The sequence below is a fragment of the Varanus komodoensis genome, unplaced genomic scaffold (assembly GCF_004798865.1).
Source record: "Varanus komodoensis strain SLA01 unplaced genomic scaffold, ASM479886v1 scaffold7_3, whole genome shotgun sequence".
Taxonomy (NCBI): Eukaryota; Metazoa; Chordata; class Lepidosauria; order Squamata; family Varanidae; genus Varanus; species Varanus komodoensis.
In genome coordinates, this window is record NW_025336480.1 from 20,688,186 (window position 1) to 20,715,194 (window position 27,009).

At 44.0% G+C, this 27,009-nt stretch overlaps 1 protein-coding gene across 1 annotated transcript in view; it reads right to left on the bottom strand.

The window, feature by feature from the left end:
• Positions 1-17,460: 17,460 nt before the first annotated feature.
• The window catches only part of SPRED2 (sprouty related EVH1 domain containing 2), a 52,091-nt gene continuing 42,542 nt past the window's right edge, over positions 17,461-27,009 (bottom strand). Inside the window, exons 5-6 of the mRNA XM_044454455.1 lie at positions 19,470-19,619; positions 17,461-18,888 (exon numbers count right to left, since the gene is read on the bottom strand). Coding sequence (XP_044310390.1) covers positions 18,235-18,888; positions 19,470-19,619 — 804 coding nt within the window. The 3' untranslated portion in view covers positions 17,461-18,234. The remainder of the gene's footprint in view (positions 18,889-19,469; positions 19,620-27,009) is intronic.

The following is a 27,009-nucleotide window of genomic DNA, read 5'->3' on the forward strand; positions in this document are numbered from 1 at the left end:
AGTCCAGGATCCTTTTTGACTGAGGAGTGGAATAAAAATACATTAAATAAATAAATATTGGTTCCCATTAAGCCTTTGAAGTTCAATTTGTGAGAAATCATAGAAAACTGATGTCAAATTGCTTCTGTCAAAGTGGCCTACAGTACATATGCTTGTGTTGTATCCACACACAATAAAATAGCATATACTTCCAAGATAATTAACATCAGAAAAGTCCTTTGCCTCATCTCTATTCTCCGACTGCCACAGAATGCTCAAGAGTCCCAGAGTTCAAAGGACTGGGAGTTTGCAATGGTTCCCAGTGTCCCTTCAGCAGGAGACTTACAGAAGAGGACTTGTTCCTCATGGCCCAGACATTATTCCAGCACAGCAAGTCAACAGTATTCAGTGAGGATCTTCTCCAATGCCAGGATGTCTTTATAAGCCCTCTCACTGTGAAGGCAATATCCCTTACCTATAAAGCTGGTTTATCATGAATCAATTTGAGAATCACAGTGGTTGAAAGGTGGTGAGCTGTTATAAAATAAAAAAGTAATATGACTAAAATATATCCAGCCTGAAAACACCCGCAGGCCCTCCAAATTAAGAAGGCATTTTGCTCATCTTCTGAAGCAAAGTCAGGAGACAGCTGGGCCTTCCCAGATAGTGAGTTCCAAAGATAGGGCACTGCTGTTTGTAAACAGCTTTGCTGTGCTTTATCACAGCAGATTTTGTCATGAATGTTTGTCCCAAACTCTGTTCACATTTCAGTCCAAATAATAACTGACCTGGCATCCTACCTACACTAATAACAGGTTGGTTCCAGATATTTTATTTTGATCCACTCAAACTGCTCCTTCTGATAACGGAGGGGAGGCAGGATGCCAATTTTGCTGATTTCTTCTCCCTCCAAAGTCTCCAGTGCTACCTCCTACATGGTGTTGGTGTTTCTTCAAGCCCTCTGCATCATTTCTAAAGGGACTGCAGTGGAAGGGGGAATCACGACCTCCTCTGATCAGCCAATGGAAAATCTTTACTGAATCAAAAGCATCTTGCTCATGGAAAAAACCTTCCATTCACAGGACATTCTGTTGGAGTCAACCCACCATCACTGCAGAGTGAATGCTCATAAACTTCATCACTGCTTTACTACCCCGCTTTATTAAAATCTAGTTAATGAGAAAGGATTATAGCTTTTGCTGGCTCATACTCATGCATATGTCTAATGTGACTTAATGGAGATTAACTTCAACTCAACCCTGTGTAGAGTATTAACTCAACATGGTATTAAGTTCTTGGCTAAAATACTGTATGTTTTGTTTTTTGTTTTAACCCAAAGTGTGGTAATGCAATTTTGTGAGGTGCCTGGGTTTTGGCTTTCCAGCTAGTTGATTTGGCACAGTTAGAATATTCACAAACCTTGAATTCTTGTTTGTTGTACTTGTTTGTAAATTGCGTGTATCATGGTGGTGCACCATGAAATAACTCCTGATGTCCCAGTAACACCAGCCACTTAGTCAAGGCAATAACCTTGCTGTTTGTCATCAAGACCTTTACATCCGGATAATGCTTTTCTCTTTGGCAAGCTCATCTCGCTCAGCAGTTGGACCTCTGGCAAAATTATGCCAACTATAGAATATTTCTCTGAAAGTTCTCAGGGACAGCAGGCATCCTCCATTTTTTTTTCATCTGTAGCTCCCATCATAACTGGCCATTGGTCCTATTGGCTGTGGCTGATCAGTTATAGACCAAAAGATCTGGAAGGCACCATGTTGGGAAAGACTGTTCTGCAGAGTGGGAAATGGAAAAGGTCCTTGACATACCCCTGCATAGTGAAGGGAGAGGAAGTGTTTTTTGTTTTTAAACTCATAGCACGTACCCCACAGACACTGAGTTGCACTACTCTGTGTCAGGATCTGAAGTTGTGACACAGCTCACCCTGGTGAGGCATTTGGGAAAGGCAACAAGGGTCAGTGTGCAGGTGCCTGCAGGACCAGGCCCAGGCCTGGAGGTGCTTGCAAGGACTGTGTGAACAAGTGGCACAGGTGGGAGAGAGGGCAGTTATATCAGAGGCTTCTCTGTGCCGCTTCCTTTGGCCACAGCAACATGGGTCTTTGTGGTGGCTGCCTTCTGTTCCTGGTCCTGCTTCCAGCGTCGCCTTGCCCTGGCCTGTGCCTGGTTGCCTGCCTACTCCTTGCCCTGCCCTTGCCAGGTTCCTGCCTTCATTTCTAGTCCTGCTGTGCCTTGCTGGGTGTCTGATCCTTGTCTGGCCTAGGCTTGTGCTGAAGCTCCCTGGGATGTGTCCCTCTAGGGCCCATGGACTTCCCTTTGTGCTCAGCCTTGCCTTAGAACGTGACCTGGGCCAGGGAGAAGTCCATGAGTGCCCGTGGACAGACGGCTGCACAACCAGTGGCTTCCTTCTGTGTCACGTACGGAGCAAAGGCTGCTGCAAGCGGCAGGGAGGAGGGGTGCAGCTAGCGCAGCGGCCGCACGGCGCTTGATTCCGGGTGAGTGCTGCACAAACGCAGAGCGCTCTTAGCAGGAACCTGGACTTATGGCTGCAACAAGCAGACCGGAGTCCAGGGAACCCAGCCCAGGAATCCCAAAACAGATTCCTCACACATCCCAGACCTTGCATCTACCGTTGGTTCTGTCACGCCTGGCCAGTCCCTTGCTGTTTCCGACTAAGCCTTTGTCTCGGACATGCCGTGCCTCAGTGGGAGCTGACCATCCCTTGTTCCTGACTCTGTCCTTGCTTCCGAGCCTGCTATGCCTCGATGGTCTCTGATCCTTGCTTGCTTGTGGCTTCGCCTTTGCCTCCAGCCTTACTGCAGTGATGCCAATATCTCCATCTATTCCTCCTGGTGCTCTGTTTTTAGACACCTGCCACCTACGCCCTGGATCTGTTGCCGTATGCCCTTAACATCCTCTTGAAGTTGTGGAAAGTCACAGGGCCAATTGGGGTTAATTATTTTTCTTTCTTTGCCTTTCACACCCAGGGAGTCTCCTGAGCATGTGAAAGCCAGTGGCTTATTTTTGGTGTGGCATTGCTTTCCTCTAAACCAATTGGCACTTGACCACCCAAGTTCATTCTCAGAGGAAAAGATGGAGCCTGATGAGGGAGAATGTAAGCCTGCTCGACTATAAATGTTGTGATCGGATCGACTTGAAATTGGGCTGTTTGATACTGATGCTGTAGAGAGAGTCAAGAGAGTGCTCTAATGTGAAAATGAGCATTCCCCACAATGGAAGGTCTGTAGCATAGACATAGCAGAAAGGAAAGCCAAGCGTCTTGTGCATGGTTTCACAGTGTAACATACAACCAATCAGGTGGTTCTTCCTGCAGAAGCACGGTGACAGAGGCAGAAAGCCCGCTAGGCCAGGGTCTGCCATATTGTTTGAAGTGCATCCAGAGGCCAAGTCTGACAAAATCAGATGCGTGGTGGTGCCTTCATGTCCAGCAATGCAGGGTGCGGGAGCTCTAAAAATTCTGAGAGATGCAAAGCTAGTGCACCAAAAATACACACATAGTTTCCACCCTCGAAACAATCTTGCTTCTGGTCAGAAGCCAAGCTTTTTCATATTTATTTTTACTTGTGCCATCAAAACAATCAAGGAATGTAATGGCAGAGCGGTAGAAATGTGCTTATTTTGTAGTTTTCCAAATGAAATTAATGAAGACAATGAGAATGATAGACAACTGAACATACAACATGGTTTACAGTACCACCAATTTTCTCTTTTGAAGCAGGCTTGCTATGTTGCTGACAAGGAAGGTTCCAGAAATACAGAAAATCCCAAAGGAAATATTCATGAATCTCAGGGGGGAGAGATTAAGTAGATTTAAGTAGTCAGGAACCTTGTTTTGGGGGTGTCCACATTTGCTCCAGATAACCTGCCTACACCCTGAAGCCAGCTCCAGGAGTCCTTCTTGCCTACTTGCTTCCAAAGATAGTTGGGCTCTTAAGTTCAAAGGAGAAGGCCTTTTCACTGGCGGCCCCATGCTATTGGTGTTTGCGTCACTGGGAGAGCATCATGCCCTTTCCAGATCTTCAGGAAGTCTCTTTTCTCCTGTTCATACCCCGTGGGCTGTAGATTTTATAAATATTTTTTTTAGACCAGGAAATTTCAGATATGCTCAGATAGTGACAGGCCATGGTCTTACCTTTAACTTAGGGCAATTTCCCCAAGAAGGAAGTCTTCAGTCATTTTGAATTGCAGTTTCCATCAGCCCCAGCCAACATGACAAATGGTCAGGGATGTTAGGAGCTGTAGTCCAAATCAAGGGGGGGCGGTATTAGGCTGGAGAAGGTTAGCCTAGAATAATTCACATCCTATTAATTCTGTATTCTCTAATAATTAAAACACCTTAAACTAGTTTTCTGTGGGAATTTGCAGGTGATGTGTGAGTGGGATTCAAATCTAGAATCCCCCAGCATGAAAATGTCAAGTTTAATACTGTGATGCAGCCTTCCACAACCTGAGAAGTGTGCCGGGACTGCCGGGGGATGTGAAGGCCGATGCTCCCAGAAGGCTTCAGGTTGGACGAGGCTGCTCTACTGTAACAAAGATGGAACTTGTCTGGCGTGAGTGAGAAAGACGGCTGCTTTGGGCGCTCGCTCTCAAGGACTGCTGGCTGGGCTTCAGAGGAATCCGAATCAGGATGTGAAGCAGACCTGGGAGGCGCCTGGGGATGTGGGCCATGCCGAGACTCTGAGATGAGAGAGGCAGAGAGCCGCTCTCAAGGCCAGACTGCCCAGTGGGCGGGCAGGCAGGCAGTCCCTGGGAATGACCAAGATGTACTGCTGGCAGGAGGAGACTCGGAGCAGGGGACTTTCTCAGGCACAATTCAGGTGGCCCTGGCTCTTGACCCAGTGAGGTGACATCAGCACAGGAGGGTGGCCCAGTCAGAGGATAGGGATGCGGAGAAGAGGCGTGCTTGCTTTCGGAAGCCCCTCTGCAAAGCGATGGGGCCCAGGCATGCTCATAAGGATAGTTCCTGGAAGCGAACACTAGATTGGGTTCAACCAACTGCTCTGTATGTGCTCACAGATTCATTCTGGATGTTTTCTGCATTTTGGTCAATAAAGAACACTTTGGAAAGAAAAAAGGCCTGGTCCTTTTGAATGTGTGGAGGAAGAACAACTGACATAACTTTTGCCGATCCTTAAATCTCATGGTTTCACTGTGCATTGAGTGGCTTCCTAACTGGTTGTTCTGGCTCTCGGCAGTCCACGTCACCAAGAAGTGTCTTCTTGCCTTCATGGAAATGTGTGAATCTTCCCTTTCCCATTCCAGGCAGAATGTTCCCATTTCAGGTCAGTCTAATGGATGGCAAAGTTAGCGCCTCTTAACTCCTTAAAGTGCCATTCAAATACAGCCAAAGAGCCATCTGCTTTCATGAGTCACACGCCCACATTACTGCCCACATTAGCTTGCATCTTCTCCTCTATTCTTATCTTGATGAACTTGAATAACCTTGAAGTGTGCTTTAGCTGAACATCATGAAATGTTCTGATTTGCTATTCCCCAGCATTTAAGGTGGAGAGTGCTTCCCCTTTGCTTTTGTTGAATGCCTGCTGAAAGTGCCACACCGCCACTGCAAAAAGCCTAACTTGGAATCACTCCAAATAAGGTTTTAATGACAGCTTAGACATCATGCTGGGGCTGGCGATGCGATGCCCATGGACAGCACTGCACCTGTGCTAGTCCGCGAAGGGCTGATTTTATCCTCCCCACCCCATTTGGTGGCAAATGTTGACTTTAATTCCGCACAGTAGCTGCTAAATATTTTTGAGGGACTGAAATATAGTATAACATATGGGTAGGCAATAAATTTCCCTCCTGATATTTTTTTACTGCAACTCCCACAATACCTGACTATTGGCCATGCTGGCTGAGGTTGATGGGATTTGTAGTTCTTATGGTGATGAATAACTGCCCATGACTGCCAGGGTAGTCAAGAAAGTGGGGCTTAAGTGCAGCAGACTTTGGATAGCAATTCCTTTCAACCCTGTCAGCATGGCCAACAGTCAGAGATGATGGGGGTTGTAGTCCAAAATGTATGGAGGACAGGAAGGTGGAGAAGGTAAGGAGCGGCTGGAAACACTGAAGTTGTAGGTGCTACTTAGAAGAGGAGGACTGCTGAGGCCATTCTCCAGAAAAGCTTTTGGCCAGATTAACAGCAGAAGGCAGCTGTCATCAGGAAACAAGAATTTTCCCAAGAAGGCAATGTAACAGTTTCTTCTAAGCCATGCCCTGGTCCTCAAGACTTCAGGGAATGCTGAAGGAAGCCAGCCAGTTAAATATCATTCATCTCATGAACCTGGTGTCCACCATCAGACGCAACTGGGAGACCTCATTCACCCCTGATTCCTCCAGTGAATTCCTGACCAGAGGGAGAAATTCAAGAATTGAATATTGAATTGAATAATGGGCTCAAGTTACAGGAAGCCAGTTTCCAGTTAAGCAACAGGGGGAAAATCCTGTTAGTGGCAATGGAACCACCGACCTAGAGAGGTTGTGTCTCTCACAGTGGAGACCTTCAAACTGCAGCTGGTCAGCTCTCGGTCAGGGATGCTTTCATCTGGAGTCCTGCATTGAGCAGGGGGTTGGACCTGAGGGCTTTATGGGCCCCTTCCAACTCTGCTATTCAAGAGTTCTGTATATGAAATAAAGAACAAGGAAAATCAATACAGGATGCTGTAAGGTAGCATCAATGAGCCAAATCCACACTTGGTCACATTGGTGGGATATAATTCCCTATCTCTCCACATGATGGTGGGCTTAAGTCACAATCCTTCTGCCAGCTGCTCAGTGGTGCTTTGAGCCTCTGGGGGCTGCTGTGGTCATGCCCCTCTTCACTGGCCATTCCGGCCAGCCAGATTCCTCCCTCCCTCCCTTGGGTTTCCTTTTCCAACAGATTCAAAGGTTTGCAAGTACCCTGTATGCTTAATTTTCATTGAGTTCCTTTAGTCTCCTTGCCTCTCCTTTAAAGGCTTCTTCCAAGGGCAGTTTAGACTTCTGCAAATTTAGACTTTCTGCAAACCCTCCAGTCTGCTGACACCTCCCTCGTGTGTGTGTGTGTGTGTGTGTAGTCATTTTGGCTACATGAGGATCAGCATTCACGCTGAACTGCACAACCAGTGAATGGCGAGCTGAGGAATCTTGGCAGGAAATTGCAGAACAGGAAGCTGTGCTAAAGAAAGAACTCTGCTTCTGCTGCCCAGTAGAAATCCAGTCCTGGTCCCCTTTTAGGCTGAGGGGCAGGCAGGGGCAGGGGACAGCTTCTGACTTTAGACTCATTGACAAAGTGGATGGGCCCAAGACCCGTAGGGAGATGCTACCGCACTGAATGGATCACTCTGGCTGAACCTCCTGACTCATTTAAAAGATCACAAGGTACGATCTTTTAAGGAATGGCTCGAAAAGCACAGTATGAAATGGACAGTGAACCATCTTCCAGTGGAAAGAGGAAACTATAAATGTGGAACATCTTGATGGTTATCAAAGTCTATACATGAAGTTCACAAGCAGTAACTCAGGAATATGAAGCATAAAAGCCAGTAACCCTTGAACCTCCGCATTCTCTGTCTCTAAAGAGACACATAAATTATCAGCGCAGGAAGAGAACATCATTATCTGATTTGGCAGGGAAAAGAACTTCAGCCGCGTACACAGCACATCCTATTGTGGATGTCTTCTGCATTTACCACTGGCTATCAGAGGGTTCTTAAGGTGTATTAGCAGCAGCAGCATTAAAAAAAGACTCAAGGCTTACAACAGAATTTAAACGTACAACATTTTTAAAAAACTAAAACTAAATATACTATACAAATAGTGTAAAACAACTAAAATATCTGTGATCACTCTAAACAATACAAAGGTGAGCACAATCCTGCAGACAATCCTTAGATAGCATCCAAGGGACCATTGGATTGATCAGCAACATGCCACTCTGGTTAGAGAAAGAGTTACAGTGTCAGAACATGTGTGCATGTTTTTAATACTGTGTCTCTCTTTTTGGTTCCTCTATAAGGTTGAACTCTAAACTTGTGGAGTGGGGAAATTTGGCAGTGTGAGAGACAGAACTTCCTTCCATCACTCTCGACACATGAAAAACAGCATCTTTTAGGATAGCTTTCTGTACTCCTCTCCATGACAGCTTATTGTGTCACAGTAAATTTGAGTCTTGAAAGTGCCGCAACACATTGAGGCTTTTGAAAGCAAAAGAACAAGAACCCTCATCATCCCATATCTATTCACCTTTCTCTAGGCTAGTTCAAGAAGGACCATGCATCCACCAAAATCTGGCCACAGGGATCATGCAAAAAGCAGATACCCTCCAGAAAGGTAACTGTGGGGCCAAGATGCTCGAGACATAGTCAAGCAAGCTGAGGGCAAGCTGTAAATTCAGACATTTTCTTGCCCCAAATTCAGATCTTGCTATTTATTCAAACTGCTTTTGCAAGGAAACCCACTGCTGTTTTACTCCAAGTAAGGGGGCTGGGCCAGCTGGGAAGACCCAGCAGATGAGATGGGCCTCTAGCACTCCATCTAAGGCATGAACTAGAGTATCCAGGACAAGTCCAATTGTCCAGTAGTAATTGGCTGGGTAAGTTTTTGTGGAGTCAGGCACACTCCAAGAAAGCTGGTATAGTTAGGCAACTACAGACTCTGAGCTTATGAAAATGAGGAGCCACCTGTGGAAGGAAAGATGGCAGATTAAGAGGATGGCGCTTCATTCCACACTCCCCATTAGTTTGCTGAAGAAGTGAGCCCTAAAGTCTCCTAACAACTGCAGGTCCACTGAGTTCAGAGGGAAGAGGCTGATTTATTAAGGCAGATGATGACAATTGAGGCAGCTCTGAAAAACTGGGACACTGTTCAGGATGCTGGGTGCTCATGCCCAGATGGGTCGTTAGGTAAGGGCATCATCTGAATGAGGGCAAATATTCTGTTTGCGCTTGAGTCCATGACTGAAAACAGAGCATGCAGCTCAGCTGAGGCAATAACTATTATTTCTGGATGGATCTGAAGAGGCAAAAAGCAGGAGAGAGAGTAGAGGTATATGCTGTTGAAAGGATATACTTTTCCATGGCCTGGAGCTAGCTGTGCCAGCACAGTAGTCCTGCAGGTAAGGATTTCTTTGCTTGCTTTGTGAGGGTGGGGTTTTTACTATTTTTAAAGCATGTTTTCTCTCTTTCTGACTATTGTTGTTGCTTAATTTACATTGCAACCCTGTTCAAGTTCCACTGAGTGCAATTGGTCTTAATTTAAAAAAAAAAAATTAACTTTATTGAAGGGGTACGTGGGCTTGTTGTGACTCTCTTGCTAATTAAATTAATCTTTAATTAAAGATTAATTTTAACTCTGTTTTTCTCTGCCTGATGAATGCTGTTGCTTTACCTATTTAAAAAAAAAAAAAACAATTGCCACTGCTAATGGTGGAGAATTGATTTCACTTTGGTCCATCTGTGTCTTCAACTTGGGGACCAAGGATTTTTTCTGGTACTCTTATTTATTATGTTTCTATCTCACCTTTTTCCCACTGTGAAACTCAAGGTGGCTACATGTGGTTTCCAGGTGGTCCCCCATCCAAGCTCAGAGCAGCCTCAGACCTGCTTAGCTTCAGCATGGTGAATGGCCTATGTGCCTTCAGACCATACTTGGGTTTGACTACAGAGGGACTGGGAGAGTAACTTACAAGTGCAGTTCATTCTGTATGGTTGCATTTTAGAAGCTTCTCTGTGTGGCTTTGGGGAGATTGGGATTGTCATCATCTTTGTGTCCCCTTTTGCTGTGGGTTGTTCTGAGGTTCCAAGTGTTTCTCCCAGTGTAGATTCTCCCAGGGTTTTGCCCCCGTCCCTGTTCACCTGATTTGATGAGCAGCAGGAATTGTGGCTGGATCAGGAAAATTTTAGTCCAAATCAGAATGCCCCACCTCGCATCCATGATTTTCAAGTGCTACAGGTGCTTCTGTGAAGAGGCCAGTTTGAATGCAGTGCACAACCAAGTAGATTCAAAGGAATGTTTTCTGGTGAGTTCTATTCATTGGAGACAAAATCCAGTCCTTTGCTTTGTGTGACTCATGTCTCCATCTCTCCCACCATTCACAATGGCCATGAGCTGCCACAGACCGAAGCAAAGATGCACACAAAGCGTTGCCTAAATAGGGTTGAATGTGATGGTCTAGCAGAGGTGCCGAACTGAAGGTGACTGCAATATTCCTGAAAGACTGCATCCTGATCGGATTTGCACAGAATTTTTACCCTTCTAAGACTGGTAAATCCTCTTGGCCAGGATATGTCCCTTCTGTTTTGATTTGCTTCTTATATACTGTTGCTGGCTCCGACAGATACAGCAGGGGAAGGAAGCAGGTTACCTGGGCAATAGGGGAAAAGGTGGTTGTTGTTGTGGACCGAATGGGAAAGAGAGAAGTGCTGTAGGGAAAGAATCACGGTTGACAGAGAATTTTGTTGTGGGACAGAGAAAGAAGTAGAGAATTTGCACTTGTGACTGTAGAAGAACAGGTATAAAAGATTTTAATGTCAGAAAGAAGCAGTTACTGTTCCTGAGAGAACCCAAGATCTGTGCTTTATGTCAGGACTGACTGCACTAAAAGAGTAACTTTGGGAGTTGTTTTCAGAAAAGCCACCTTTCCAAAGATGAGAAAAGGAGTATCAGAACTGTAACAGCAGGAATGTTTGTTACTGTTCGGTTTGAATTGCACTTCTATAAATGCTGGAAGCACTTGTTTATTCTGGCATCAGTATTATAGGTAATAACTTCCCTTTCTTTATGATCTGAATTCTGTACATACCCTTTCCTGCACTTATGAGTTTGTGGTAACCTTGCCTTGTTGTTTGGATCAAATTTCATGTTTAGGAACCTGGTGACCTTCAATGAGCAGAGAGGTCCACAGTTTTACCATGTGCTGTATGAAGTAGCACTTCCTTTGATCACGTCTGAATCTCCATGAATCCGCTTCATGATCCATGAATTCTAGAATTAGGAGAGGGAGAAAAATGGCTCCCTAGCTACTTTCTCCACATCACATAGAGAAAGAAAGTGTAAGAGAAAGGGAATGGGTGATCACCCGTAAATTCAGAGGACAGGGCTTCTGTACCTTCATAGAACGGGGTTTCAGGAGGTAGCTAGCATGCCCTATCCTTGCTCTCATACCCGAACCTAACCCTATCCTCTTCCATCCCTATCCTTATGGAGCTCATTCGAAAAGTGGGGAATTGTACACAAAACTCAGTGTGCCATGACCAAGTCTTGATTGCCATGATCGGGAGATCATCTTTAGGAAAAAAGACAGGGGGAGTGTGTCCCCCATAACCTTTTGCTGATCACACAGCAGGATTCGATATGCTAGCTATGGTACCCAGTTGAGAGTTGCGGGACCGTTTTACAGTGGGTCAGCCCTCGGTTACAGGGTCAGTTCCAGAGATGGAGCTGGGCTGACTCTGCCTTGGCTGCCCAGCAGCAGAGCTATGGAGCTGCACCAAGGTGCTATTTTGCCCCCCGTGTTCATCATTTCTGTGCTGGCAACATCCGACTCTGTTCCTACATAGCATCTCAGTCAGGAGCAGTCATGGATTGGATGAAGACTAAAAAAACCAGAAATGCATCTGGGTGGGCGATCCCCTGGTCCAGAAACTGGGCTGTGCTCCCTTCGGTGTAATTGCTCCATAGTTTGGGAATGATCCTCCTCTATTAAAGGATGCCCAGTTGACTTCTGGGGCTTGGCAAGCCATTACCAACCTCCGCTGGTACTGGCCCTGTGCCCTGGCCCTGGCCCAGAAAGGCTTGCCTGCTGTGCTCCCCACACGAGCACACTCCGTGAAAGCCCTTGCACGGGCTTGGCAGCTGCAGCGACTGGGCATTGACTGGAGCCTACCAGGTACTCAGCCAGGTTCAGCCGACTGCTGTGAACACACCGTGTTAGCAAACCAGCTTGTCCTATGCGCACCTAGCTGACATTTCAGAGAAGCATCCTCAGAGGCAGCCTCGCTGGCCGTTCTACCCCTCCATTTGTTCCCACAGGCAGAAAATATGTTTGACCGCCTGAAACTGTACCTGGTCACACAAGCTTCTCTTGTCTTTCAACAGCTTGTCCCTATGCTGTTGAAATTTGACAGCTTAAAAATGTTTGCAGCTGTAAATGTTAAGTGTTTTAGTAGTTATTTTCAGTAGTTGGGCATGTAAACCATTTAGTGATTTTGTTACATCAAATGGTATTCAAGGATTATTGAAAAACAAAGCTATGTGATACCTTTCTAATGGACGCTATGCTTCCTCCCTTCTGTGAAATGAATTTCCGTTGCAACAGAAAAAGTGAGTGTCAAACAAAAAAGGAGATGCTTGAGTTGGATCTCCCTGACTTTGTCTACTGTTGAATGGCTTGCCCTGCATCTCAGCAGCAACCCTGGGCTCCAGCCTTTACTAGCAGAGTACGAAATCTCCAAAGGCAAGGGAAGATAAGAGAACCTGAAACTACTACTTGATATGAGATCTGGAAGAGCTTTTCACAGTTCAAATTTATAGTGATGCTTCAAGTAAATGTTATGAATTCATTTTTTGTAGGACAATGTCTTTTCTCAATAATGGCATTTTCTGTTAATATTAATACAGGAACAGCCCAATCCTACATGTTGACTTAGCTGTAAGCCCAATGCCATTGGAATAATAATTTCCAAAACAGATAAGATAGCCTTAACCACCCAGACAGTGCCTGTAGCATTTCTGCCACTACCACGACTTCCTGAAGCACTCATAGTAACAATAATGTTCTACCCAGCAGGAAAATGGCAGACACAGAGTCTATAAATGCTGGTATACTGTGATATCCTCATGACTGACTACAGTTACTCAAGGTAAAATAGAAAATATCTACAGCTGTGCTTTTACATTCACCTGCCATCAAAGGGATAGCTATGTCACATCCCTCAGAATGATTTATGCTAAGAAATGATGTCAAAAGTCATATAGGGGTGCACATTTAGTAACAAGGAATAAATTACACAGATTTCTCTGATCTAAACTTTCAATTACCCAAATCCTTCCATTTCAGATGGCTGAAGCATAAAACTCATTTGTTTTTAATATGATGTATTTATATTTACATGGTACATTTTTAAAGCAATAGCTACAAGGATCATACATATTAGAAACAATAAAAAAGAAGTTAAGAACTAAAATGTACATCATACACTTGTATATATATATTCTTTACACAGAGGTAAAAAGGCTTATAAAAATCAATACAACAGAGTTTTTTAACTTTTAATATACAGATACATGATGGAAGTTTGCTTCAGGCACTTAAAATTTGTTAATGTGAGCAACAGCTTGAAAAAAATGTTGCAACCAGGGGAACAAAACACCTTTTGGTTAATGGATGGTTACCACAAATACAAAAATAAAATTTGAATAATTTTTTAGATGATTAATTAATGTCAGTACTGAAAAGCTGACGGGAAAAACATCACTGTTCAGCAGCAGCATGGGGGAGATCAGTGGGAAATATTTACAAAATATCCTCCCCCCAACCCCCCTCAATTGTACCCTTGTGCCCATTTTCCTGCTCCCTTCACAACAAAACAAACAAAAACCTCAACCATTCACACGCACCAAGAGAGGAGAACAAATATGGAACAACTCAGTGTGGATTTAAAAAAAAAAAGCAAAACAAAAAGTGGTGGAGGGAATTTACAGAAAAGGGAATACATTAAAGTTTGGAGTTTATCTGCTTTCACAAAATAAATAGGGGCACTTGAACAAAGAGGCCTGGCAATCCTTAAGATCTCTTCTGTAGTGTTGTGCTTTGTAAAGGGGAACTATGTTACAGAAATGCAGAAAAGTGGGACAACTTGCAAAAAACATTGCTCCAACACTTCTTGTTTTGAGGCTGGCTTGCTGTTTGCTAGTCACCCTGTGTGGATTTGTCATTTGCTGTTGGTCACAAATGTATGTATCATTTGCTTGAGTTTACCAAAGGTTAAAACATAAAATGGAGAACTTCCCTTACCATTTCACCTTTTTTCCGTAAATGTGAAACCTAACAATTGCTATTACACTGAAATCTACATTATATACTTGTATATATGTTACAGACAAATCCCAAATCTTGAGTACCAGATATAAACAAGAGAGATTACAGAGCTAATCTACACAGGTTGTAGAATTCTGGACTGTATCACTGCAGGCTACAGTTGGAAGAATATTTTTAAAATGCTTAATGCAGGGATTTGGAATGTGTGGCTGTCCAGATGTTGTTGGACTTCAGTTCCCATCAGGCACAGCCAGCAAGGCAAATGGTCATGCATAAGAATTGGAGTAACAGCGTAATAGTTGATTTAATACATAATCAGCTAGCAAATCAAGGTTATTCCAAAAATACCTTTCATATGCTAATCTCCTACAAACAGATTTCTTTTTAAACATGGGGAAGGATGTTATACATGACTCCCTACTAGGGATAAGTGACATATTGGTTGGGTTTGCATCTTAACAGGAGCTTAGCAAATTCATTCTTCCCAAATTAAACACTAACCTCAGCACAATTTACTATTGAGATCCATATATTTCTGAAGTTTGTAATGTGATTTGCAAAGAAAAATGCAGAATAATGTGTACATACCAAAAGTGTGGACAAATATGTACATTGTTAAAATGCACATGGAAGTGTATATATTAGAAAACTACAAACACACTATTAATTGCAAAACTGCTTTACACTGCATACATCTGAGCACACAGAAATGTGCCCAAGAACCTGTACAAATTTTTGTGCAGATGGGGAAAAACAAATCTGATGTAACATGACATGGAATACACTGAAAAGTAAAAAAATGAAAGCCCGAGCAAATTCTTATCTGAAGATACATCAAGGTACTTCCTACCTACAGCCCGAAGTGGCACAGTTCAGAATTCTACCACCTCGTTTTGCATAATCAGATCCAGCGCTTTCCGTCTTTTCACCTTCGTGGCATGGGAATTAGTACTGAAAAGTCACATGAAAAGCCCCTGGTCATGTGGGAGGAGCCCAAGCAGCAGCTTTCCCAGAAAAGGAGGTTAATTTTGGCATGGGGAGGAGCTACAGCAGGGGCTCCTCTCAAATGGTTCGGTGCTTACAGCAGTACTTCCACACTGTGGGGAGAGGCCACGCTCCAGCTGCTCCCATGCTGCAGAGGAAACACGAAAAGGCATATCTGAAGCTCTTCCTAGGGACGTGCAAGTGTTTCCACACCGACACTCACATTCAAACGAGTTCCCTCCCCCCAGGACTTCTCCTGAAGGTCCCCTGAGTTTTAGGAGTGACTTGTCAGGCGGCAAGTGGGTACGGTATGAACCCAGCTTTTGAAACAGGCCTCAAGAACTGCTTGCCAGGAGCCCCTTCCCCGCCCATCTGTTCCTGGATTGGCCCGATGCACGCTGCAACATGCCCAAGAGAGCAGTTGTTAAAGCAAACCTGTGTGCGCATGGGGGGAGGAATGTGCTCGATCCAATCGGGATGTTCATGCCCAAGTACAGCCAGATGTGGTCAAGCCCCAGGATCTGGCTGTAACATCACACACTGTTGCACACATAGTTAAATGTGAAAAAAGCTGCGAGACTCCCGGAAGGAGCCGCCGGCCCATTTCACGAAGAACGAATGGCAAGCATGTCGCTATTTGCACCTATTTGGCAAAAAATAAATTTCAGTTCCTTTTCCTTTAAGACTCCTGTCAACGTGCAATAAGGAAGGAGGGGGGAGGGGGGCAAGGGCATGCACTCACTGGCAGTTGACTGCAGAAGGAAATTATGGCAGGAACAGCAGTGCCAGCTCTCACAAGCCAGTGCCTAGCTGCCTCGGAATATACGGATTGTACTATGCTATATTATAGCTAAACTGCTCTACATTATTCCTTTGAATAAAAATTATTTTGCTATCCCATGTCATATATTAGAAAAATATTATTTCCCCAGCTAATTACAAGCCTTGTACACAAGACATGGCTTTAAAGAAACCAAGCAAAAACAAACAGAACCAAACCCACACAAAATTCAAATGTCGTTTCACCCTGTGTATTCACTTATTTCACAACGAAAGAAAGAAGCCTGTTGGACACAGCCTGCAAAGCTTTAGGCAACATCACATTCTACTGAAATCAACAGCCTTCAAACATAGGGTGCCTACTGATTTCATTAGGGCCTGCGTCTCAGTGTAGGGCTGGAAAAATACTTCGATATTCCTAGCATCAAAAGTCAAGGCAGCAGGGTGACCAGGTGCCTGGGATCCATCCAGCGTGGATCCTAGGCAGTCTGTTCTAGGTTCCTTGCAGGTCCCAAACATGCCGGTTCAGTGCAGCTGACCACAGAAAGCTAAACAGCCCTATGCTGACCCATGGTGGATCCTGTCGTCTGCACAGCAGACAGAACTGCGGGGTCGGTTCAGACCACACAATGGAAAGCCCTGTAACACCTTAGTACATTTCCCCCTATGAAACTTTCTGCTTCCTATGTGTGCATTGCATCACTGAACTGGGAATACGGGAAGTTGCAAGGCGGCTGGGACTCCTCTAGGAATTTTCCATGTTCATAGTGCAAGTGCATCTATTCCAGGTCCAGCGGCTTGAGGAATGAGGAATGGAAGAAACTGGCTGCCTGGATGGGGAAAACCAGTCAGTCAAATTCATCAATGCACTAGAAAATAAAGGATGGGGGGAGGATTGAGATGCACATCACTGTTCAAAAACTGATGAAACTGACCACCGCTTCTCTGTCCCCCACCTCACCACTGGTATTTGAGAAGCCCAGTGGAATGGACTGTATCAGTAAGTCTCGCCAGGCTTGTCTGGACTCACTGGGAGAGAGCAAAAATGTGTGTCAATTTCATTATATATTTCGTGTCTGCACCTCTGCTGTGGGAAACCGAGTGAAAAAAACGGTGTCCCTGACCTACATGTACGTGATTGTCAAATGCCATGGTAGTGTGGTGGGCTGCCTCGGGCATCTCCCACAGGCTGCGCTAGGTTCACAACTGCATCTGACAATCCCAGATGCAGGCAGTGGTGTGTTTTATTCCATGAGGAAAAGATCAGAGCACCTGCACATGTTCAAAGGCCTCCAAGGCTGGGAGAGGCAAGAAAAAACAACACAGAGAGACAAAAACACACCTCCTTTTAGCAGTAGAGGTTTCCCTGTATTTCTGAATTGGTCAGGAACCTGCTGGAAAATACAGAACCCTGGAACCGTTCCAGAAATGCTCCCGTTTTGGATTCAAGCTGGGGGGCGGAGAGCAAAATTCTCCTCCATCCTTTTACACACAATGTAGGTTTTTTGTTGTTTAAAACGAATCACCAATGTTCCCTCTTTTAAAATCTTTTAAAGACGCACCACAGATAGATGGTGTTCATATTAATTTACCAACACATGAAAAATCCCTTTGTTTCAAATGGAAACCCAAGAGGGTAAGTCTATTTTCATCGTGAAGAAAGTCAACACTAAAGCTTTATTTCCCAATGTTATTTGGAGGAAAAAGATTAGGGTGGAAGAGAAGACACTTAAAAGTTTCCCTTTCATATGTAAAATTGGTCTGAAACTTGAGTTTTCCTATTATGAAATAGAGGTGATACTAAGGCTCATTTCCCACTTTTCATTTAAATGCATGAAGATCAGAGAAATCATTTCAAGCCACTGTCAAAATAAATGCAGTTGGCAAGAATTCAATAAAGATTGTCAGCAATACTGTATCATTGTGGTGCATACTTGTTAGTAGCACACCCTTCTTACACATGCGCGCATACACACACAAACACACACACACAAACACACGCACACAGGCTGGAAGTCAAACAGACTTTAAAGTGGGATTTCATTCCATTATACCAGACTTCCACATGTGCCGACAACTTGCAAAATACAGATTAAACCATGAGATGTTTGGAAGTTCACCATGCTCTACCATCACGTCTTGATTTCCTTTCAGGGGAGGGAAGGAATAACCATGTACAAGACATTCCTTTCATTAATATTACAGAACAATCCTACAAACGTTTATGCTGCACATTAGTCTGTTAGAAGAACTCAGTGAGCAATCGATGCATAGCAGCCGAGTGGGAGGAAAACTCATGAGCCGGCTGGTCTCTGGATTCCGTCAGGCTCCCTGGGCTGTGTCTAGATGTTCGTAAGATCGGCGAATACTAGGATCAAGATGCTTCGTCGCGAAAGGGAACACGTAAAGTATTTCACAAGCACCGAGGGCTGTCATCCGGCTGCCTTGTGTTTCCCACCGCAGCACCTGCACAGGACCCCACAGTGATAACAAGCCCGGAGGGGCAGGTAACAGCACATACAAGGGGCAATGAAGGACAAGGCAATAAGGGTCAACCACCGGAGGCAGAACTTTTCGTCACTGGTGTCACAAGAACAAGGGTCTGTGTAGTCTCCTTCTGGATCAGACATGCAGTGATAGAGCATACTGTCCGCGCACCACATGCAGCTGACTCGGTGGATGCAGCTTCTGACCCTGTCCGGAGCATCCTGGCACTGGCCCCGCCTGTTCTCCTCGTGATTGAATATGTCCCTGCAATAAACACACCGGGATCTCTCCCCATCTTCTTTCCGCCGCCGTGTTTTGCACCTGGCGGGCTGAGTCTTTATCACAGCACCCTTGATGTCTTCGCCTGGATCAAAGTCAGAGTTGCCTATGTAGGGATAATTGTAATCGTGTTTTGAGGGCTCAGTTTTGGCAAACCGCACATATGAGTCCCCGTCATCCGAATCAACGTACTTTCCCTGCATAGGGGTGTGGCGGTAGTCCTCATAACCTGTCATCCAGATCTTTTCCCGTGGATTAATCCGTACAATTTCCTCGTCATCATCTGGGAAGCTGACATGCCGACAGGAGCGATGTATGGACTGCCGGAGAAGTATTTCAAGAAGCAGACATTTTAAAACAAGTTGCAGTTTACTAGACCTAGAAAAGTGTGTTTGCCTCCCTCCCTTCAGCTTGGTTAATTTAAAGACTGTGTAGCTGATTTCTACTTGTGTTTTCTAGCAGCAAAGGGACCTGTCAAGTTTGCCCAGCATGGAAACAGTTTTGAGTTAATAACCAGATTTTATTTTTAAAAGAATTGAGGATCAACAATTGTCTGCTACATTCTTGCTCCAAAGATGCAAGGGGTGCTGAAATCTGAGACCATCACCCAGCAGAACCTGTCCAAAGAACTTTGGCTACTGGACAGATTGGACATGTCTTAAAGAGATGAAATAACTAAAAGCAATTCAAGTTGAATGTCTCTTCTTCAACATAATCTCAGCACTACAACTACGGAGACATCCGGACTACATTCACTCAGCCTTTCCCCTCACCTATTCCCACCCCCACCCCCCACCAAGCTACTTTTTACTGTATTGTGCCTGGAGATCTTAGCACCTTGCAGTTGATCTGGGAAAGATATTACACTATTTCAAAAGGGTCTTTGCAGCCAAGGACTTACCTGTTCTAGATGATAGTGGTCAGGGCTAAACTGGTCATGAATGTGACCCCGGGTGCAAATTCTGTGATGCTCACAGGAGGGAGGTGATGCTAGGGTTCGCAAAGGCTGCTCTCTCTTTTGAGAAGAATTAGAAGAGCTATCTGTAGCATTCTGTGAATGACAAACAAGAAAAGCGGAGGTAAGTTAAACAAGCCGTTTCTGCAGCCCCTAGCCATGATCCTGAATCTTCTTTAGGTGTTCACGGAGGTCCTCTTGTTCACCAATATATATTGTTGTACTTCAAGCTGCCTAAACAAACCAACCAACAAAGCAACACACAGTTTACAATCCAGTCATCTACAATAAAGCAAAGCAGCCTATCAGAGGGACAGTTCAGCTGTTCTTTTGGTTTTGTCACTTCACATCATTCTGTTATACAACATCTTACACCATGTATAACCACACAGACAAGTACAGTTGATAAAATCTGTATGTTGGAGCCTGTGATATGAGGATACTGCTCTCCTTCTCTCCCCTTCTCTCCTGTAACATTTAGGATCATATATCCTAAATCATCACATTGCAATGGCACAAGTTCCCCTGTCCCACGTATAACTGGCAGGGTCAGAAAGCCTCGGCATGCAATGCCTCTCAGCATCATGAGCTATGATCTTAAAATGTTACAAGGCAGTAATGGAAAAGGAGTGAACACACCACTTTTTTATAACACAGAATCCACAAAGTTCATTCCCTTCTCGGCCTACACATAAATCTATAAAAACTAGGCCCCTGCATGTTGCCACTGGGGAAATCATGGTGCAACATTCGTATCCTGTCTTCTTCCAAGCTGCCCAGGAATGTGTGACCGCCTCAGAATGCCAAAATTAGGCTGAGAGACACTAACCAGGTTTGGATTTAACCCATGATGAGCCATGGTGCCCATGGGCACCAAACTGCTTCCTCCCTGTTGGTTGTGTTGTGTGAACCCGGGGAATGCTTGCTATGCAAGGGCTAAACAACGTTTGCCTACGATCTGTTTTACAGTTATGTAAGGGTTATTTAACTCTCACAGAACCCATGCTCACTTGGTTCACATGTTATGACAACTTCCAAGTGAGGGTTGCATATTCAAAATGGCGGCAGCACTCATTCTGAAGGCACTGCAGCCTCAGTGTGAGCTACAAAATCCAGGATATACTATCATGTCTTGTACTCAGCCCCAGAACCTGAGGAGTTTCTGTTGGGTTTTGCCAGGGGAAGCTTATGTATCAATGTGGCCTGTGTAGTGAGCATAATCACCATCAAAAAGCACATCCTTTATTTTATTTTCAGCTCATTTGCAATTCTGAGAACAGCAATGAGAGTTCTTGGTCAGCAATAAATGCACTGTGTCATATTTGGACCCCAACACCAAAGCTGCAGCACTCCTCCTCCAAACCAGGGATGATGCTCCCCGTTCAGGATGCATGTGAACTGAGACCAGATCACTACTTGTGTGTATCTTAAGTGTGAAGCAGGGCTGAAACTCAGGGTACCTGGACTCTAGTCCCCACCTGCCACAAAGTTCATTGGGTGACTTTGGGCCACTCATTGACTCAGCTTGTTGTGATGATAGCAGGGAAAGGAGGCATATGTGGGCCATCCTGGAGGAAAAAAGTGGGAATGTAATAATAAAAAACCCCAGTTTCTAATCTGCTGTAGCTTATGTGCAGGGTCTAGACTTGGTTTTCTCCAGGTAAATACACTTGCCAGCTCTGGAACAGAAAAATGTGTTGTCGCTATGTGCCGTCAAGCTGTCTCTGGCTTATGGTGACCCTCTGAATGAAAGCCCACAGTGCCCTATCCGTGAAAGTGCTGCTGAGTTCCTGCCCACTCCAGGCTGTGGCTTCCTTTCTGGATTCAATCCATCTTGCATCGGGGCTTCCTTTTTTCATTCTGCCTTTGACTTTCCCCAGCATGACGGTCTCCTCCAGGAAGTTCTGCCTTCTCATGATGTGGCGCAGAAACGTGCCAAGGCATATAGCTGGCACCTTCCAGATAACTCCTCTCATCCCCAGCCAACCAACTGGTCAGTCGGTGACTATGTACTAGCTATCCCTAACATCACCTACTTCACTGCTCAATGAAGCTCTGTATGCTTGGGAGAAACCCCGTTTCTGTGGATTAGTCTAAAAGATTTCATGAACAGAATGACTCTTATCTTCTTTCCTGCCTTCTTCTGCAAAAGAAGAAACTCAAGATCAATAAAGGTTACAAAGCTTATGCAAAGCTTGTCATATTTTGTAAGAATATTTTAGAAGTTTTAGTTGCATCAGCTGTTGAGTTCTATTTTGGTGGCAGATTCCAGCTAAAATAAGGGTGGATGGTCATAACTGCAAATAAGTGACCCCATCTGACTTCTTAAAATATCATTTCTGTCTGCTCTGAACAGCGTCTGCCTGCAATAACCTCCTTTTTAACTCCAAAGCATAAGCTCATGAATGCGCAGCTGAAGTTGGGAGGAATTTTTAAAAGCTGTAAATAACCAAGTATGAATGTAGAGCATATAGATCTGCATGAAACATATGAACACAAATTTGAACTCCAGTGATTCTTTTCTGGACAAGTAATGTTTTACCTGTCATCTTACTCATTTTTACATATAAATCAAATGTAAGGGAGAGACATCTGCTTCAGGAAATAGTAGCTTTTTTCCTTCTGCCTTTAAGTTACTTGCTTCAAAACATGTTTTGCCATTTTTTAAAAAATATGATAAGCAAAGATAAGTTTTACTCCAGGAAATCTACTTGCTCTCTTACTGTAGCATCCACTTAGAGAATCAGATTTGGAATGTAAGCTGTCAGAACCACTCTGTAGTCTCAACCAGTTATGCATTACTGAACATCCCAGGCTGTCTGCTGTTCTTGTCGCCTTGCTTGTTCCACCTCATCTGTTTATTACGTTTCTATACTGCCCAATAGTTAAAACTTTGTGGGAGGTTCACAACAATTTAAAAATAAACTGCAGCATTAAATGCACTATAGCAATTTAAAAATTTTAAAACTAGAGTATAAAACAGAAGGTAAAATCAGAATAACACCTACCAGCAGTGCATAGATTTAAAATAAAGCCTTAAACAATATTATTAAAAAAGCCTGAAATATTAAAATTCCTGCAACCATTCCTGCAAGTGTCTACCGTGCTGCCCACAGCGACATTTCCTAGGCTCTCTAACCATCACTGGGCCTACAGAAAGATGGCTCTGTCTGCACTGCTGTGATCATGGCCAGTGAAATAACGAAGCCTGCTACTTCAGCCTTGGGAGCAAATCCAGCATTACAGAGTGGGAAAGCTAAGAGCTACGTCCAGACTTTGCAAGAAATAAAACAAATAACCAAGCCTCCGAAGTTATAAGAGGCTCTTTTTTCCTTCCTTGGCCGACTCTCTATCTTACAAATGCTTTAGTTTGCCTATCTGCATGGCCTGAGCTGACTAATTGCCCTTTCGTTTTAAACATAATGAGAGAGAACCCGCATGTGCGAGAGCTTTAGCAAACGGCATTGAGGAAACTTGGTATGCTTCGGAGACCACGCATATTTCCTACAAGTTACAATAGAATAAAGCTTTTAAAACAAGATCTGTGTATGTCTAAAGAGGTTAAGGAAGTTATAGAGCAGTAATTTGGCATTTATTTGCCCTGTGGTGCTGTATCAGTTTTCTTTCTGCTTCCATGAAGATAAATGGATCCAAGTCAGGACTGGAAGGAAACGCTGCCCCCTTGCCTTAGAGGGAAAGAGAAGCCAGAAACAACTTCAGAGACTAGCCCAAGATTTCTTTCCCCAAGTCTTCCTAACAGCCTTGCTAATGTCTTGCTTTATAGGCTGCAAGGCAGTTCCCGGATCCTTTTTACTTTGTTGACAGGAAGTTGTCAATCATCTGCTTGTAAGGCTGCCAGCGCTGTCTTTCTGCAGTCGTGTTTACATGCCAAGCATGGCCTGCCCAGTGTGTCACCTTCAGGGGGAGAACGCAGCAGCACATGGCACTGCTTGGGCTTTCTCTGACACTGCCTGTGGCCCTGGAAATTACAAACAGTGCACAAAGAGTTTCCCACCCTGCCAAAAGCCTCCATTTTTGTCATGGTCAGATGGGTCTAGTATTCTATAGATACATGGAGTAAAATATAAAGGACCTCCTTGTATGTACAGATAATATTCTAACACTATGGGCTAGATCCAACAGGAATCCAGGGTCTACCTCTCTGGAACCTCCTGAATCAAACTGTATGGAAGACATTTTTTAAATTAATCTTTGGCATCTGCATTAGACATAACAATATCCATTCCATAGTTGCCCTTTTAGCAAGCCAGTCACAGATTTCATAATTAAAAGACGTTGCAATTGTGTACCGCCATTTGAACATTTATATAAATTTGATGCTTCTGCACAGATCAGGACTATATAAAGTAACAAAAAGCAAATCTACATTATAGGATTAACTGGCTTCAGTAAACCCATTAAAACAGTATAATACCAAGAAAATAAAACATCAATATTAATATGTAACATGACTCTCAAGAGAACGAAATGGAATTGGAAAATAATGTGAAAGCTTATGGAGAAGCAATGAAGATATGCACGGCACATTCACATATGTAAAGTTACCCCTCAAGGTTGCATTTTTGACCAGGCATGTATAAGCCAGCCTACAGAAATTTATAACAAAGACAAATGGATGATGTGATAAGTAGGACCTAAGCAAGAATTTCCAAACTCTACATCAGAAGATAGAGCATGCCTTGAAAAATTAGGTCACCATCTTGGGTGCATTCAGTGTTTCATGAATTTTGGAAACCTGTGAAACATTTATTACTGCTCCACTGCCCCCATTTAAGGGCAACAAGCAGCATCTTGAGAGAGGGAGGGTACCCTGGGATTCCCTGATACAGCCTGCATGATCACTGAGAGGTACACAAGAACCCCTAAAAGACAACTATCATTGAGAAAATGTGGCCCTCTTACCAAACCTGCTGATTCACTCTGTAGAGGTGCTTCTATATATATTGAAAACTGAGGGACACAGAAAAGAAAGGTGCAAGCAGAAATATGCAAGGGACAGATCTCCAGGGTACCTAAGTCAACAATGGCAGTACTTCTCAAAGGCAAAGGAATCGTATTGTCCAAGTTAGGAATCAGAATTTGCTCCAGTGGAGCCATATTCTTCACATCTCTAATCTAGATTGAACTTTGAGCTGAGACAAGCCACATGTCAAAGGAAAGGTCATGCCACCACCAGATCTCTAATCAAGCTGATTCCATAGAAAATACCATTTTGGAGATAAGGTAGATAAACGATTAGGCCTCAATTATCGCTCTTCACAGTGCAAACAAAGCAACCTCGTTTTCCAAACTAGTTTTCCAGCAACCCAGGTGCAGGATAGATTTTATGGTCTTTGCCCACAATGCCCTCAAACAGAAATAGTTTTATTTTAGTGCAGACTTGTTAGCCATTCATCAGTCCTGAGTGAACAGGAGAAGAAAGACCCAGGCAGGCACATCCTCAGCTCATCAATCCATCCTCAGCATATGGCCACATGTGATCAGAAGTACTGAATGGTTCGCATGGATCTGTAAGGCTGTTCTACAAGAATGCAACCCTCTCGTGTGGGTCTTCAAAAAAGCATATGCTTCGGCCTGTTCAGAGAGGCCAAAACAGAGAAGCATCCAAGCAATTCAAACAACACAGGTTGCTAATTCTAAATGCTCAAACTTCAGGAGCAACGTTTTCTCAATTCTGCTAGGAGTGACCTAGCTAAGAATGGAAGTACCACCAAATAATTAGCACTAACATATCTGGCAGCCTGTTGCAGAGCCCCTATAAGTTACAAAATACATCAAAAGAACTTAAGCTTATCTGCATGGAAAGTAATGCTCTGAAACCCACACACAAGAGGGGAAAAGGTCTCCCCTCTTGTGTACTGCTTTGCATGAAAAGAGACAGCTTGCAAAGGATTGCCAATTGTCCTGGTTTTGTCGGGACACTTAACAGAAAGTTGTCATCACACGCTGAGCAAAAAAAGAAAGGAAAAAAAGCATCCCCTTTCCTGTGCCAAATGTAAGGTGTAAACAGGAAACAGAGCAAATGAAATCATTGAACATTTTGCGTGAGCTAGTTCATGTGGTCAGAAATCAGACACATTGTGCTGTGGGCTTTCAGTCCATGCATTTGTTGGTGTTTATGAGGTAACATAACACAAAATATGATCCATCCGCATTAACCATACATCTTTTTTTCTCTTGGGGTGAAAAGCATGAAAATTGGGCATATTTCTATGAATGGTTTGCTGGATATGTGAAGATACCAGGACTTTCTACAGTTCTGGCCTTTTCAGTTCTAGCTATAGTGCATTTCAGAGCAAGGAAACAGCACAGGGATAGACCACACTGCTCCCCAGACACCTTTCTTGACACCCACTGAAGTGCCCCCACTGCCCCATCTCAAAAAAATAAACAACACATTTGCTTACCAGCAGTCTGGAATGCTGTACAGTCCTTTGTAAATGGGTTTCTATTGGTGTTGAAAACTTCTGGGTCAAATGAGTTATTTAATGAGCTGGGGCTCAGCCCTCCCCCTTGTAGTCTTTTGGGAGAATTACCCATCTTTTGCCACACCTCCCATGACAGCCATTTTATGGTGGTGCCCACGGCCATTTCTTAAATTGCCAGATGTGCCTATGACTCAAAAGGATGTCTATCCCTGCAGCAATAGCCACAACTTATTTAGCCAGTATAGCCCACTGCAAACTGGAGTGCTGGATACTGCATTTAGGACTCAGAGCCTCATTTTTCAGTAATAACATCTGCCTAGTCACTTGATAAAGGACACCTTGCTGAATACATGTTATTTTTCTAAGTCCTGACTCAATTCACATCAACATCACACTGTTCAGACATTAAAGCAAGGGTGCAGAACTTCGGGCCATCCCTCCTGGGATACCATACCGGCCCTCTAGATGGCATCAAGCCAATCCCCTAGTCCCACCCTTTCCTGCCAATCTCCAATCATCTAGTGGTATGCTGACTTGTCCCTGTTGTTTTTTTATTTTGCCCCAGGTTGAAATGCCTCACTCAGCAAAGACCATTTTTACCAGCAAGCAAGAGCTTTGAGTTAAAATTTGCTTGTGTTTTGGGTATTTCAACTCCATCTCTTTTGCCTCTGGCCTCTCCTGCAAGAGTTTCTCCAAAATGGAATTCAATTTAAAGGCAGTCAGCAACTCAAATGCTTTGAGAGCACAAAGTTCTCCACTGCCACTGCGGATATGGGCACTTAGCCTACTCCAGTTCCACATTTCTGATTGTACTTAAGGAGACATGCAAAACTGAACTTAGTCTTGAGGAAAGAAGGAAGGCAAATCACATCATGCCAGTTCACTATGAAGTCTGGACTGAAAGGCCGCCTTTCTGAAATATTTTATTTGCAGGTAAATCTGATAAAAGAACCGTGGAGCACAGCTGAAAGCAACTGGCCTAGGTGATGCCCTGAGCCCATTCTCCTTCAGATCTGCATTGCACATAGAATAAAACA